At 37.9% G+C, this 15,549-nt stretch overlaps 2 protein-coding genes, 2 long non-coding RNA genes and 1 pseudogene across 4 annotated transcripts; 3 read left to right on the top strand and 2 right to left on the bottom strand.

Moving 5' to 3' along the window:
• On the top strand, window positions 131-2,220 carry LOC104776086 (protein YeeZ-like). The gene is made up of 8 exons (XM_010500090.2): window positions 131-440; window positions 591-683; window positions 779-857; window positions 946-1,024; window positions 1,154-1,193; window positions 1,275-1,409; window positions 1,500-1,637; window positions 1,733-2,220. The coding sequence occupies exons 1-8, from the start codon at window positions 211-213 to the stop codon at window positions 1,998-2,000; spliced, it is 1,062 nt and encodes a 353-aa protein (XP_010498392.1). The 5' UTR covers window positions 131-210; the 3' UTR covers window positions 2,001-2,220.
• Window positions 2,939-5,974, top strand: LOC104776085. Its single transcript, XR_002037481.1, has 5 exons — window positions 2,939-3,397; window positions 3,537-3,866; window positions 3,971-4,030; window positions 4,116-5,334; window positions 5,447-5,974. It is a non-coding gene; the product is annotated as an uncharacterized LOC104776085 (long non-coding RNA).
• On the bottom strand, window positions 6,223-7,642 carry LOC104776084 (annotated as a pseudogene).
• On the bottom strand, window positions 11,084-12,270 carry LOC104776082. Its single transcript, XR_766094.1, has 2 exons — window positions 12,001-12,270; window positions 11,084-11,882 (listed from the first exon to the last, which is right to left on the bottom strand). It is a non-coding gene; the product is annotated as an uncharacterized LOC104776082 (long non-coding RNA).
• Window positions 12,535-13,809, top strand: LOC104776081 (chlorophyllase-1-like). The gene is made up of 2 exons (XM_010500089.2): window positions 12,535-12,899; window positions 12,979-13,809. The coding sequence occupies exons 1-2, from the start codon at window positions 12,618-12,620 to the stop codon at window positions 13,672-13,674; spliced, it is 978 nt and encodes a 325-aa protein (XP_010498391.1). The 5' UTR covers window positions 12,535-12,617; the 3' UTR covers window positions 13,675-13,809.

The following is a 15,549-nucleotide window of genomic DNA, read 5'->3' as shown; positions in this document are numbered from 1 at the left end:
GGTACTATATTTCAAGATTCCTCTGTATACAGATCTCACACTGGATAATACAAACGGCATGCTGTTCTAATTTTTTAAAACCAAACGGCGCTCAAGCTCGTTCTTTTTACTGGGACTGTGCTACTCAAAACGGCACGTAGTTTTACGAGTCAGTGTCTACTGAGTTACGATCGTAACGACGACCTCAGAGCTATCAGTGCTCCGATTCCAATGGTGGTTTTTCAGGTACCAGGTTTATCACCGGAGCTTATTCCTCTCCGTTTTACTCCTAGACCACTTGGATTTTCAATTCGTAGGAGAGGTACCTTATTCCGGCCATTGTCAGCGATCGGAGATTCTCGATCCGGTGAACCAGATTCAGAGTCTCGGAACCGTATGTTCATTCTCGGGATGGGATTCGTCGGAGGCTTTTTCGCTCAGCAGCTCAAAGAAGCTGACTGGTCTGATATCAATTTCTCTCCTTCTAATCAATTTCATAATCAATAGGATACTGCGGAGTGTAATCTTGGCTAGGTTCATATGATTATGGACATGGTGATACCAAATCCATACTTGTTGGAACATTTTAGGGGTTAATGGTGAGGTTTTAGGTTGGTTTCAGGGAGTTGCAGGAGTGATACGAAGAAGAAAGAATGGGAAAAGAGAGGAATTGATTTTAATTTATTCTCTGCAGATTTAACTGAGTAAGTGTTTTTTTTTTTTTTTTTATCAGCACTGTTTCATGATGATAATCTCTGAATCTGAGTCTTGAACTCTTTTTGGTTTCCTTCTTAATCAGATTGAGCTTGCTAGAAACAGTGAAAGATTACACTCACCTGCTTGTTTCGATTCCACCTTTAGCAGACATTGGTGATCCGGTTTGTTTTCTTTCAACAGCTTTTATTGTTTGATATCTCTTTCCCCGATTGACAAAAAAACTTATCTTTTTGATCATTTGTAAAAAAGATGTTGCGGAATGTAGAACTTGTCAGAGAAAAGCTTTTGAGTGGAAATCTTCAATGGCTTTGTTATCTCTCATCAACAAGTATTTCCCTTTCTTATTGTTATATAAATGCTTTTGCTTTCATAGTAGACTTGGAATCTGCAACTCTCTTCTTCTACTGGTCAATCTCTTTTTTTTTGGTTTTAGTTGAGTAAAAGATGATGCTTGCAGGTGTGTATGGAGATTGTGGTGGTGCGTGGGTTGATGAAGAGTAAGTTTATTTCTTTCGAATTTCATATTTTCTGTTTCATAATAAGCATAAGATGGTGACTCTAAAGGTCGTTCATTGCAGTCATGCTCCAAATCCTAAAACTAAGTCAGCCAAACTGAGGTTAGCTGCAGAGGAAGGATGGTTACGCTTGGGTCGTGATCTTGGTGTTTCGACTCAAGTCCTTCGACTTGGGGGTATCTATGGACCTGGTCGAAGGTTGTTTACAGCTTCTGCTTGTGCTTTACCTACAGCCTACTTAGGCTTTTGAAGAAATCTGTTTTTCAAAATGAATGTTTCTTGCTGCAGTGCGATTGATACCTTGTTAAAGCGGGATCGTTTATCTGAAGGTCAAAAGAGAAGAGCGTCCCGGAAATTCACATCAAGAGTCCACGTTGAAGATATATGCCAAGTTCTTCAAGCTGCCACTGTGAAGCCATCATCAGGGTATATATTTATGTATAATCCTTTTTCATGTCCAATTTCTGAGATAAAATATGATCCTTCTTTTTTTGAGGTTGATGATCCAACCATTATTGCAGGGAAATCTACAATGTTGTCGATGACGATCCAGCACCAAGAGAAGAGGTGTTTGAATATGCCTTGGAGTTGATTGAAAAAAGATGGCCAGGGATTATTGAAACAAAACCGTTCCCATTTGTGTATGAGTCTCGGGAGCAGAGTTCATTGAGAGGTGAAAAGCGAGTCCGTAACCAGCACATGAAGAATAAACTAGGAGTGAAATTGCTATATCCTTCGTACAAGTCAGGATTGCAAAGCATAGTCGAGAAGATGGACAACCCTTTTTGAGCAAAGAACGAAATAAAACTGATGTGGAGAATCTGTCTCATGTTTTCTGTAGAGAAGTAGTGACTCTTAGTACAGACAGATCACAGATGTAGCCTATCCTGTTTTTTCTTCTGCATTCTGTTTGTTTGATTGTCTCATTGGTAAAGATAATCCCCACGAAACAATGGAAAAAGAGAATAAAACAAAAGAGGTATACGAAGAATGACTAAATCCTTTATTACTGTCTGGACCAAAAGCTCTCCTTCGATGTAGAATCCCTGGCTAAGGAGGATTTACTCCACTTGGTGCTGCCTTTTCATAGAAGACTTAAACGTGGAGCTTTTGGTACTTGAACTAGGATCCATCTTCAGAACTATTCCTTCTGGCTTTCCTAGTTTCTGGAACACAAGATCTTTACATTTACTGCGGACATAACTTATCTACCACACGGTTTTTACATCTCTTGTAATTTGGTAACACGTGTCTCTGTGCATATAGGACACGTAGGATCATACTTCTCTGTTTTACTTGCCACTGTCTCTAAGCATTCCGCATGGTAAACATAGCCACACGCTAGAACAGCAGCAATTGGAAGGTCAAGCCTGGCAAGCTACTACATCTCAAGAATTTAGTTGATTGAAATTGTTAATTCAAATTTGGTTTTTCTTTTTTTTTTTGAATTTTTGGGAATTGATATGAAAGTTTCGACAGATAATTGAAGGGAGAGACGAGAAAGTGGTGAGGCAGATGTGGGATGTGTACGGTCGCTCCACCCTCGGTTCTGGCGAGAAGCTGCCTTTCGAGGCGGCGTATGAGTTTCTCTCTCATCAGTGAATCCGCCGCTGTTCGCTACGGTGCCGTTTTTGATATCGCCAAGTTGTCACTTGTTCGCTTTGTGAAGTCAGCGTCTACTCCGGCCCGGCCCGGCCCAATCGTCGGTGAGTTGTGAAGAATTAGAGATGAATGAAAAAAGCCCAAAATATTTTTTTTAGTGTATATAGATTTAACCATCTAGAACATACAATTAAACCGCCTTTATTTATAAAACCGTCTTTTATAATTTGTGATTCATGATCTGCACCGTCGATTGCGTTATACTAAAACAATTAACAACCGTAGGATCTATTCGAAATCCTAATCCGATTCGGTTTTGGGTTTTGCTCCCCCTCTGTATATATATATATATATTATATATATGAAAAAATGTGATCGATGATTGTTCATAGCTTCTGTATCCTTTTTTTTGTTTTGCATGTCGATGATTCTTATTGCTTTCTTTGATTATGTTTCTAATCTCTTTATCATCTATTTAGGGTTTTGCTCGATTTATTAACATCAGTTTAATTCTCGTTGATCTCTAATGGTCAACCCTACTTGTTGATCTTTTGCGTCGATTTGCGATGGATGGATCGATCGAGGTACGTTGTTATCTACGCATATATATATCACTCGGATATTTTGCTTACATATTTTCACGTAGAATCCGTTTTCTGGTATGTGTTTCGTCCGTATGAAGTCTTAAGTTTCTAACTCTGTTTTGTTTTGGTATTCTTGTAGAGATTTGCATGGGACAAACATGTCCTGATCAGTTCCCGTTGATCCAATCATCAACTCTCATCGATGCTTATCATCGACCCTCATCGATACTTATCAACGACCCTCGTTGATCCAATCATCAACCCTCGTTGATTCTAACCGTCAACCCTCGTTGATTCTAACACCATCAACCCTCGTTGATCCAATCAGCAACCCTTGTTGATATATATAATCAAGGCTCGTTGATCCAATCATCATTCATCAACCGTTGTGGGTATATCTAATCAACGCTCTGTGTATATCTTCTAATGAAAGAAGGAAAGATCTTGTAGATGTCTCTGTTATTTTCATGTAAGTTTTGTTGTTTTTCTTAATATGACTATCCTTTTATATCTCCTTATCTAAACCGATGATCTTATTTTTATGGTTTGGCTTGTCTTGTTCGGATGATCCAGGAGTAACGCCTTATCGCTTATTCGGGATGGATTGTTGAGTTTTCAGGCCTGTCCATCGAGGTACATTCTTGTCTATGCCTAATGTGTTTCTCAATCTTCTGATTAGATTTGGATGATTCATTCTTTTTCGCTTTCTGTCTTGTAGGTATAACGCATTCATATAGAGGCGCATGGACAAAAACACATATGATCATCTCTCGATGGTCTTATGATCAACTCTCGTTGTTCTTATGATCATCTCTCGATGGTCTTATGATCAACTCTCGTTGGTCTCTTTATCATCTCTCGATGGTCTTATGATCAACTCTCGTTGGTCTCTTTCTCATCTCTCGATGATCTTCCAATCAACTCTCGTTGGTTATGATCAGCTCTCGTTGGTCTTATGATCAACTCTCGTTGGTCTTTTTATCATCTCTCGATGATATTACAATCAACGTCTCTCGTTGGTCTTTCAGTCAACTCTCGTTAGTCTTATGATCATCTCTCGATGGTCTTATGATCAACTCTCGTTGGTCTTTTTATCATCTCTCGATGATCTTCCAATCAACTCTCGTTGGTTATGATCAGCTCTCGTTGGTCTTGTGATCAACTCTCGTTGGTCTTTTTATCATCTCTCGATGATCTTCCAATCAACGTCTCTCGTTGGTCTTTCAGTCAACTCTCGTTGGTCTTTCAATCAACTCTCGTTGGTGTTATGATCATCTCTCGATGATCTTCCAATCAACGTATCTCGTTGGTCTTATGGTCAACTCTCGTTGGTCTTCCAATCATCTCTCGATGATCTTCCAATCAACGTCTCTCTCGTTGGTATTATGATCAGTTCTCGTTGGTCTCATCATATCATCTTTTGATGATCCTCCAATCAACCCTCGTTGATCTTGTTATCATCTCTCGATGATCATCCCATCAATCTCTCGTTGATCAGATCATATATATCATCTCTCTCGATGATCTGATTATCAACTCTCGTTGATGTAAGTGTCATCTCTAGATGATATGATATCATATCATCAACTCTCTTTGATCCTAATCAACCCTCGTTGACAAAGAAAGGATTAGACTTAACACAGCTTCCAGAGGTTTATGTTTGGTCTTTCAAACTGACCAGAAACAGATGTACAAGAGAGTAAGGAGGGGATGTATCTGACCTTTGCCATGACAGGTGCGCTTGCTTGGCAGGTCATAAACCCTTCATAAAAAAGATGACAGTTTTTGGTTTCGTGGAAGGATGGGAGATGGTACGGAATTGGTTAAGTTTTGTTCTTGGCCCAGCGCTCCTCCTTCCCTCCGGACTGTGTGTCTTGTTACTCTCTGATACTTGCTGTTTCATATGCATCTTGATAAACCTGAAGAGTTGTAAAGAGGTTGGTCCCTGTATCCTCTAATGATAAGGTTTTTAATTTCCTTCAATTGGTTAGCCTATCACTTATGATGACTTTTGTCTGATTGTTACTTGTCCTAATTGCTTGTACTTAGAGACCATCTAAAGTGAGCAAGCCCCTGTCCGTTATATAATACTTTGGCTTACAAACGAGAAAGTAGCAAACGGAATCCATCAGCTCAAATGTGAAAGATCAATCTGCAAAAGCGAGTAGGAATGTTTTAAGGTTGGCTATGGATCCTTTTCTGTTCTAGATAAATTGTATTCTTTTGCTTTTCTGAATTCTCTTTAACAACTGAAGAAGAAGAAAACTGTGTAGACTTGTTGTTGGCCTAGGTTTTGGAAAAAAATGATTCGTGTATTGAAAAAACCATGGAGAGCTTATGAACACCGGAGGAATGTTAAGGTAAGGATTTGCATAAGTAGAATATGTATTGGCAAGAGTTAGTTCGGACTTTTTTGTTGCGAAGGCAGAGAAGCAAAGTTTGTGAAAGTGGAAGATAATTTTTCTTTTTATCTTGTATTCTTGTGGATGATGAGAAGTGAGTCTGACACTCTATATAATCAATAAGTACAACATGTATTTCATGGTTAAGAGTTATAAGAATTCTTACTCTGGTTCTTACATGTACATGATTGAAACTACTTGTGCAGGATCATGATGGTTGTACGTTTAAGCTAGAAACGTAACTCATATTGGCAAATCAATAGTTTAAGTCAAATATGTTCAAAGGCTCTGAAGCCAAAAAATTCAGTAAATTAGAATTTGTAGAACCTCTAGTTGCAGGCTAGTTTGCAAGTTTTCATCAGCCAAATTTTGGATAACAAAAAAAGCTATACGCTCACTCGTTTATATACAGCAAAACAAAAGCCAAAATATCCACAACCAAAGTGTTTGATTCACATCAAGCCCCAAATACAAACGGTGAGGATTCTTTCAACATTTCAAGGTAAAAAGAGGTGCAAATGTATATACATTACTAAACTAGCTAGAGAAGCCTCCTCCTGAAGTTTCTGGTAGTTGATTGGTAAAGTACGAACGAGAAGACCAACACAGACACCTAGTCCAATCCCAACACCAACCATTACACCTGCATTAAACCATGACATCTCTCCATCTATACACTCACTTCTCCAATACATGTCTCCTTCGTATTCCTCTTTGTAATTCATGTACTCTGTTGCCTACAGACAAAAGGAATGATACTTACTTTACAAAGAGTGATAATTTAAAAAATGGTCCATCCCCAAAGAATGCAACAGACTTTAACCCACAACATTACAACAATGCAAATATTGGGGAATTGTGTAAGTGAAAAAGATATGTGGGTCATAGAAGCAGCAGGCAAGGATAAGAACTTAAAGATAAAGGAGGCAAATGAGAATTTCTATATATCTCTTCAGTATGTCTAGGCTACATGGAGATTGGCCCTTCAATTTATACAAGAATTCTATCTTCATAAAACTACCAACAAACATGTAATCAACATCAGAAGTTTTATGAAATAAGAGGATCCAAAAACTATCACAACATGTTATGAAATAAAAGTTTTTGATCAGGGATAGTAATTAATGTGTTGAACACAAAACAAAATGTTCAAGAAAACTGGGAGGCATTGGGAAGAAAGATCATTGTATCAGGCATACGCTATATATATCTTAGAACAATGAAAAGAACAAATTTTTAATCATGGCAAATGACGAGTTGAAAGTTACCTGAAGATCAAGTGCAGAGGAGGTGTCTTTATGAGGCTGCAGTTTCATACTCAGGAATTGAATCTAATGCTAATCTTCCACTCTGCTTCTTTCTCAAACCAAGTTGAAGAGTCTTGGTTAAGTCTTGAGAAGCAACCAGTAACATAGACCTCGATAGTTGGCAATGGAGACGATAAGTCTTGACTCTTCTCCTTAAGGAAACCAGACCCTGCAGTGATCTCAGTCTCTCAAGTCATCTTCCCATCGATTGTTTGATTCCCCCCAGTAAACCCATTACTATCTGACATCTCAAGAGTTCCAGACAAGACAAGCTCAGCTTTGTCAAAAGTCTCAAACTTCATTACGGAGAAGAAAAAGGAAAAGATGAAGTTTGAAGAATCACAAACGCTCTTACCGGTGAGAAAACCTGTAAGTGGAGGTTGTCTCACTCTCAGCCGTGATCGCAAACGTGCAGGTTGCAAGCTTTGGGTTCTAGCTGCATTTCTACTCTTGGCATTTGGTTCTATGTTAACCGGTTCCGTCTCACTCAAAGGAATCGGTTTGTTCCACTCTGTCGACGGCGTTAACGGCTTCTCTCTCTCTCTCTACTCCAGCCCAACCCGGCCCAATCGCCGTTGATTTTTGAAGATGAATGAAAAAAGCGCAAGAAATAATTTAGTGTATATGTAGGGAATAAATATTTAATACTGAAAATTGTAACCTTATTAATCGATGGTTAAATTAAATCATTTTATCTGTGAGAAAAAAAAATGAAATAGCGTTTTCGTTCGACATTGTTTAGAAAAATATAGCAGCCAAAAATAAAGATTGGTCTATTTAATTTTGGATTATTATCGATACTTAAAATAAATGAAAAATAGGCCAAGATGGTTAAAACCTAGTTATATCGAGAATCATCTAGATAATTTAAAAGAAATTGTTGAAATAAATATCTAAACAAAAACTAGGCCAAAGATGGTTAAACTTCTAGAACCATCTAGATAATTTTTAAGAAATTGGTGAATTTTGGAATGACGATCACGCGCGAACATATTAACCGACTTTATAATATTTATAAACCGTCTTTTCTTATTTGTGATTCCTCTGCACCGTCGATTGTGTTACCTAAAACTAATAACAACCGTAGGATCTAGCTGAAATCCTAAACCGATTTGGTTTTGGGTTTTGCTCCCCCTCTCTGTATATATATGAAAAAGTGGTCGATGATGGTTCATAATTCATCGCTTCTGTATCCTTTTTGCTTTGTTTTGCATGCCGATGATTTTTATTGCTTTCTCTAGTGTTTCTAATCTCTTTATCATCTCTTTAGGGTTTTACTCGATTTATTAACATCTGATCATCCTCCTCGTTGATGACTCTAATGATCAACCCTTGTTGTTGATTTTTTTGCATCGATTTTGCGATTGATCGATCCATCGAGGTACGCTGTTGTTATCTACGCATATCTATATATATATATATATATATATATATATCTTGTTATTACTATGTATGAATCTCTCTGGTTTTTTGCTTACATGTCTCGTAGAATTCGATTACCGGTTTGTGTTTCGTCCGTATGAAGTCTTCTTCTGACTCTGTATTCTGTATTTTTGATTTTCTTGTATAGATTTTACATATGCGTACGGGGAAAAACATGTTCTCATCAATTCTCGTCGATCCAATCATCGACCCTCGTCGATACATATCATCAACCCTTGTTGACATATCTAATCATCAACCCTCGTTGATCAACAAGAAGAAGTCTGTGTATATCTTTCTAATTAGAGAAGGAATGATCTTGTAGATTTCTGTGTTCTTTTCATGTAAGTTTTGTTTCTTTTCTTTATATGACTATCTTTATATATCTCCTTACCTAACCGATGATTTGCTTGTTAAGGTTTGGTTTGTGTTGTTCTGATGATCCGGGAGTGTCGCTGATCCTTAACGCTTATTCGGGATGGATTGTTGAGTTTTCAGGCCTGTCCATCGAGGTACATGCTTGTCTATGACTTGTTTCTCAATCTTCTGGTTAGATATCATGTAAAAATTGGATAACAGTCTCTGACGCATTCTGTTTCGTATTTTGTCTTGTAGGTATTGATATCTTCGCGCAAGGACAAAAACACATCAGATCAATTCTCGTTGGTCTTATGATCAACTATCTCGTTGGTCTTTTTATCATCTCTCGATGGTCTTATGATCAACTCTCGTTGGTCTTATGGTCTTATGATCATCTCTCGATGATCTTCCAATCAACTCTCGTTGGTCTTCATATCATCTCTTGATGGTCTCTTTATCATCTCTCGATGATCTTCCAATCAGCTCTTGTTGGTCTTATGATCAACTCTCTGGTTGGTCTTTTTATCATCTATCGATAATACTCCAATCAACCCCAGTTGATCTTGTTATCATCTCTTGATAATGCTCCTATCAACCATCGTTGATCTTGTTATCATCTATTGATAATGCTACTATCAACTCTCGTTGATCTTGTTATCATCTATTGATAATGCTACTATCAACTCTCGTTGATCTTGTTATCATATATTGATAGTTCTCCTATCAACCATCAACTATCGTTGATCTTGTTATCATCTTTTGATAATGCTCCTATCAACCATCGTTGATCTTGTTATCATCTCTTGATAATACTCCAATCAACCCCAGTTGATCTTGTTATCATCTCTTGATAATGCTCCTATCAACCATCGTTGATCTTGTTATCATCTATTGATAATGCTACTATCAACTCTCGTTGATCTTGTTATCATCTATTGATAATGCTACTATCAACTCTCGTTGATCTTGTTATCATATATTGATAGTTCTCCTATCAACCATCAACTATCGTTGATCTTGTTATCATCTTTTGATAATGCTCCTATCAACCATCGTTGATCTTGTTATCATCTCTTGATAATACTCCAATCAACCCCAGTTGATCTTGTTATCATCTCTTGATAATGCTCCTATCAACCATCGTTGATCTTGTTATCATCTATTGATAATGCTACTATCAACTCTCGTTGATCTTGTTATCATCTATTGATAATGCTACTATCAACTCTCGTTGATCTTGTTATCATATATTGATAGTTCTCCTATCAACCATCAACTATCGTTGATCTTGTTATCATCTTTTGATAATGCTCCTATCAACCATCGTTGATCTTGTTATCATCTCTTGATAATACTCCAATCAACCCCAGTTGATCTTGTTATCATCTCTTGATAATGCTCCTATCAACCATCGTTGATCTTGTTATCATCTATTGATAATGCTACTATCAACTCTCGTTGATCTTGTTATCATCTATTGATAATGCTACTATCAACTCTCGTTGATCTTGTTATCATCTATTGATAATGCTACTATCAACTCTCATTGATCTTGTTATCATTTATTGATAATGCTCCTATCAACCATCATTGATCTGATCATATCATCTCTCGATGATCCTCCCATAAAGTGTCGTTGATCCTAATCAACCCTCGTTGACAAAGAAAGGAATAGACTTAACACTTGCAGAGGTGTATGTTTGGTCTTTCAAACTGACCAGAAATAGATGTAAAGAGAGAGTAAGGAGGGAATGTATCTGACCTTTGCCATGAAAGGTGCGCTTGCTTGGCATGTATTTTTTTTTTAACAAACCTTTGGGGAGAGCTTATCAAAAACGGAAAGTGTGATGGGAAGGATTGCAATAGTTAGTTAGGCCTTTTATGTTGCAAGGGCAGAGCAACAAAGTTTGTGAAAGTGGGAAATATAGATTTTTTTTTTTTTTTTTTTTTTTTTTTTTTTTTTTTTTTTTGTATCTTGTATTCTTGTGGGTGATGAGTAGTAGTGAGTCTGGCACTCAATAATCAATATGTATAACATGTATTTCATGGTTAAAGAGTTATAAGAATCTTACTCTGGTTCTTACATGTACCTGATTGGAACTACTTATGCAGGATCATGATGGTTGTCCGTTTAAGCTAGAAACGTAACTCTTATTGGCAAATCAATAGTTTAAGTCAAATATGGTCAAAGGCTCTGAAGCTAAAAATCCAGTTAATTAGAACTTGTAGACCCGTCTAGTTACAGAGCTAGTTTGCAAGTTCTCATTAGCCAAATTCTGAATACAAAAATGGCTATTCTCTCAGCAAAACAAATACCAACATAACATATCCACACCCAATGTGTTTATTTCACATCACACCCAAGTACAAACGGTTTTCAAAAGAGGATTCTCTCAAAATTTCAAGGTAAAAAAAAAAAATAAGGTGCAAATTTATACATTTACTAAACTACCAACAAACAAGTAATCAATGGGGAAAGAAGAGGATCCAACATGTTACGAAATCTAAGTTTTTCATCAGGGATAGTAATTAATGTGTTGAACACAAAACAAAATGTTCAAGAAAACTGGGAGGCATTGAGAAGAAAGAGGATTGTACCAGGCATATGCTATATCTTTAAAACAATGACAACTTGAAAGTTACCTGAAGATCAGGTGCAGAGGAGGTGTCTTTCTGAGGCTCTGCAGTTTTATACTCAGGGATTGAATTTAATGCCAATCTTCTACTCTGCTTCTTTCTCAAACCAAGTTGCAGAGTCTTGGTTAAATCGATGGGTTTTCCTGAGAAGCAACCAGTAACATAGACCTCAATAGTTGGCAATGGATACCATAAGTCTGACCATTTATGCTCTTCTCCGTAAGACACCTATTCTCAAGGGTAGAAAACAGAGGCCTCCTGGAGGAAATGCTTATCGACCCATCAATAATATTAGAATGTGACTGGAGCAAATATATTCTCTAACCTTAACATGAACAGGGCTTGCCAAGGATACATCTTCCCAGAGAATATAAATACATGAGAGACAGCAAAAGATGTAGATCACTCATTACAGTTAGAAAAAAAGCTTTCTAAACATGAATCTATACAGACAGACGATGATACGACTTGTTACCAAAATCTATATGCCACCTTTAACGAGTGAGCACAACCAACCAAAGGATGAAATATCTCTTGATCTTTAACACTCCAGAAAAAAAAGACTTGTGCCCATTAAAGGAGCCGTAAGAATCGAAGTTGTGACCATCTCTTCTGAGTTTGCGGATTTCTGACTTCTGAGTTTGGGAGTCTTTTATTTTGTTGTTAAAATACAATGGTTATGCTTAACTCTACTAAATTACAAATTTACAATCATTCTTAATTAACAAATTCATGATTCTGCAGCAGCACATCATCTCTTGCCTCTTGTTGGTATGTGTTTATTGTTGTTGGGTGTATTCAATAATTTTGCCTAGTTCATTGTATCCACACACTACACTATTATAACAAACTTTTAACATTTCGAATCAACACGTGCTTTTTTATGTTTGCGGAGCCCATGCATTTATCGTTTCCAATGAAAATAATTTGTTACATTTTATTACGAGAAGCCGATGACCACAGAAAAAAACAAAAAATGGATAAGAAAAATCTCATCTATATAATATACAAACAAGTAGCTAGATCTCGAAATATTCATACATAGTAAAATCTTGACACCACTCTCTCTCTATCTTTACTCTTTTATAAATAATGTTACAAATGGAGGCCATAGATCATGACAGTCAGACGCTTCTCTCGGTGGCAACACCCGCTGCGTTTGAGATAGGCAGCCTTCCGACAACCGTGATAACGGCGGATCCATCGGGAAACGATTTAACGGCGCCACCAAAGCCGGTGATAATCATTTCCCCAACAGTCGCCGGAACTTATCCCGTCGTTTTATTCTTCCATGGCTTTTATCTCCACAACTACTTCTACTCTAATCTTCTTAACCACGTCGCTTCTCATGGCTACATTCTTATTGCCCCACAGGTAATTATATTTACATTAGTATTACTGCTTGTTAGGTTAATCTGTATAAACTGGTAACATATATATCTTGGAATGATAGTTGTGCAAATTAATGCCGCCGGGAGGGCAAGTGGAAGTGGACGATGCTGGAAGTGTTATAAACTGGACATCAGAGAACCTCAAAGCTCACCTCCCACGTTCAGTAAACGCTCATGGCGAATACACTGCACTCGTGGGACACAGCCGTGGCGGGAAAACCGCGTTTGCGGTTGCGTTAGGCCACGCCGCAACATTAGACCCGTCATTCAAATTTTCAGCTTTAATAGGAATCGATCCAGTAGCAGGAGCCAACAAATGCATGAGAACAGATCCGCATATCTTAACCTATAAACCGGACTCGTTCGAGCTGGACATACCGGTTGCAGTGGTGGGAACCGGACTCGGACCGAAGAGGAAAAACGTGATGCCGCCATGCGCACCAGCGGACTTGAACCATGAGGAGTTTTACAAAGAGTGTAAGGCGACGAAATCTCATTTCGTGGCTGCGGATTTTGGACATATGGATATGTTGGACGATGATTTGCCCGGTTTTGTCGGGTTTATGGCCGGTTGTATGTGTAAGAATGGGAAAGGAAAAAAGAAAGAGATGAGGAAATTTGTGGGTGGCATTGTGGTTGCGTTTCTCAAGTATAGTTTATGGGGTGAAAAATCGGAGATTCGACGGGTTGTGAAGGATCCTTTGGTGTCTCCGGTGAGACTTGATCCTACACCGGAGTGGGAAGAAGCTTCTGGTTAACTCGTCAAGAATTGTGGTTTTATGCAGTAGATGTAATTCATATTGTACACGTTATTTCTCTATCTAAAATAAATGCTAATGTAACTGTGGAAATATCTAAACCATGTGAGTATCGAGATAAGATTTTCAAAATGAGAGGTGAGATAGAATCTAAGAAAAATCTAAAAGAAGAGTGAACTATAGTTTTGAATTGACAGGCTAGCTTAGCCTGTAAACAATAAGTGTCAAATGGAGACAAAAAAAAAAGTAATGGTCTTCGACTCTTCGTATCTACCTAGTTTGGTCAAGAATGTCTAGTTTAGAAAGAAATATCAAGAACTCAAAACTTATATAAAGAATTTATCTATGTATTAAATTTTAGAAAAATAACTCAAAAATTAAATTGTCTCAACAATCTCACAATATTTCAATTTATTAATCTATCAATAACAACACCTTGCATTTTTTTTTTTTGAATTTAATGTTAAATTATATTCAAAAACAAAAATACTTTTGTACAACTAGTGCAGCAGTTTGTTTAAAGACTTAAAACAGAGTTCAAAAGACAATAGAATCAATATCTATTGCTAAGCCAGGAGAGTAAATCATTAGCATATCGTTGATCCCCAATGAGGCCAATAGCCAAAAGTTGTGTTCTCATCTGTTTGTCGATATGGTGGATGAGGTATGATGCAGGTCTCGGTGTTTCCCCGTGTTTCTGACCGTTACGTTCCTGCCAAATCGTATACACCGTTAACTGCAGAATAAAGCAAGCAAGATAACCATATGTCTGATCCTTCCAGTTGCTACAAGCGGATACAATTGTCGAGTTCCAGCTGGTGGAGAAACGTGACTTGTAGACATTCTTTGCCACGTTTGTCCAAATCTCCGAGCAAAAAGTACATGAGAAAAATAAATGATCACGAGATTCAGGTGAATTGTTGCATAGAACACAGTCGCCACTATCAGCGGTGGACCATTGTGCGGTGCGGTCCCCAGTGGATAGCCTGTTACGGACTGCCAACCAGGTGCAGAAAGAGTGTTTTGACGTGGCATGAGTGAACCAAACCGAACGATACCATGGAACCTTATCAGAAGCGGATCGAATCTGATGCCATGTTTCCTTTGTTCAAAAACTTGGGTGAAACTTATCATTTTTTCCTTTCCAAAGAACAACATCAGTGCAGGAGTTGGAGAGTTCCCGCTGAATTGAGAGTTTTTCTTCTATTTTATTAAGTTGTTGCAGGCGGTATTGTCGTTGATGCCTTCTACCCCACGCATCAGCAACCGTCATATGTGTGCTTATCCCCATGTCGATACTTCCTCTCTCTCCTACCATATCAACCAACCGACCAAGACTCGACCAATTATCAAACCAGAAAGAAGTGCAAAGCCCATTATTTACTTCGTTTCTACATAAAAGTGCTGCCACTAGCCTGAACTTTAATAGTTTCCTCCACATCCAAGAACCAGTGGAAGTAGCTTTCACACATGATATGTTACAGTTTTGACTCACTTTGACCCGTTTATTTGATAGTTTTGTAGTTGTTTGAGTCCTTTTCAGGTTATAATAAGAGGCTAGGAAGCTAAAAGCAAGGATTGGAACAGCAGGAGCAATCAGAGCAGAAAGAAGTTGAATTGGAGCAGAAAAGCTGATTTTAGACCCAGGAGCACATGCTCCCGATTTCCGAGCACATGCTCCCAACTCTACGGTTTCATGACGACACGTGGCAAGCATCTAGGCGCCGATTCCCTGCCTAATTCCCCTTATTTTAGGCGATCCTTTGTGAGAGAAAGAGGGTTGAGATCGCTTTTTAATAGGGAGATTTGAATTTGGAATCTTTCCTTATTTTTCTCTACTTGTATGCTATTTAACCTAGGGTTTTTAGGAGAGAT

This window comes from Camelina sativa, chromosome 3, assembly GCF_000633955.1.
Source record: "Camelina sativa cultivar DH55 chromosome 3, Cs, whole genome shotgun sequence".
Lineage (NCBI taxonomy): Eukaryota > Viridiplantae > Streptophyta > Magnoliopsida > Brassicales > Brassicaceae > Camelina > Camelina sativa.
Note: the sequence above shows the minus strand (reverse complement) of the source record. Positions and strands in the feature narration are given on the sequence as shown.

Bases quoted from the DNA above. Each gene is read 5' to 3' on its own strand.
- LOC104776086 (XM_010500090.2), top strand. From the start codon at position 211: ATGGTGGTTTTTCAGGTACCAGGTTTATCACCGGAGCTTATTCCTCTC. The intron at 441-590 runs GTCTGATATCAA...GTGAGGTTTTAG, and splicing joins CAGCTCAAAGAAGCTGACTG to GTTGGTTTCAGGGAGTTGCA. The intron at 1,410-1,499 runs GTTGTTTACAGC...TTCTTGCTGCAG, and splicing joins ATCTATGGACCTGGTCGAAG to TGCGATTGATACCTTGTTAA.
- LOC104776081 (XM_010500089.2), top strand. From the start codon at position 12,618: ATGTTACAAATGGAGGCCATAGATCATGACAGTCAGACGCTTCTCTCG. The intron at 12,900-12,978 runs GTAATTATATTT...TTGGAATGATAG, and splicing joins ACATTCTTATTGCCCCACAG to TTGTGCAAATTAATGCCGCC.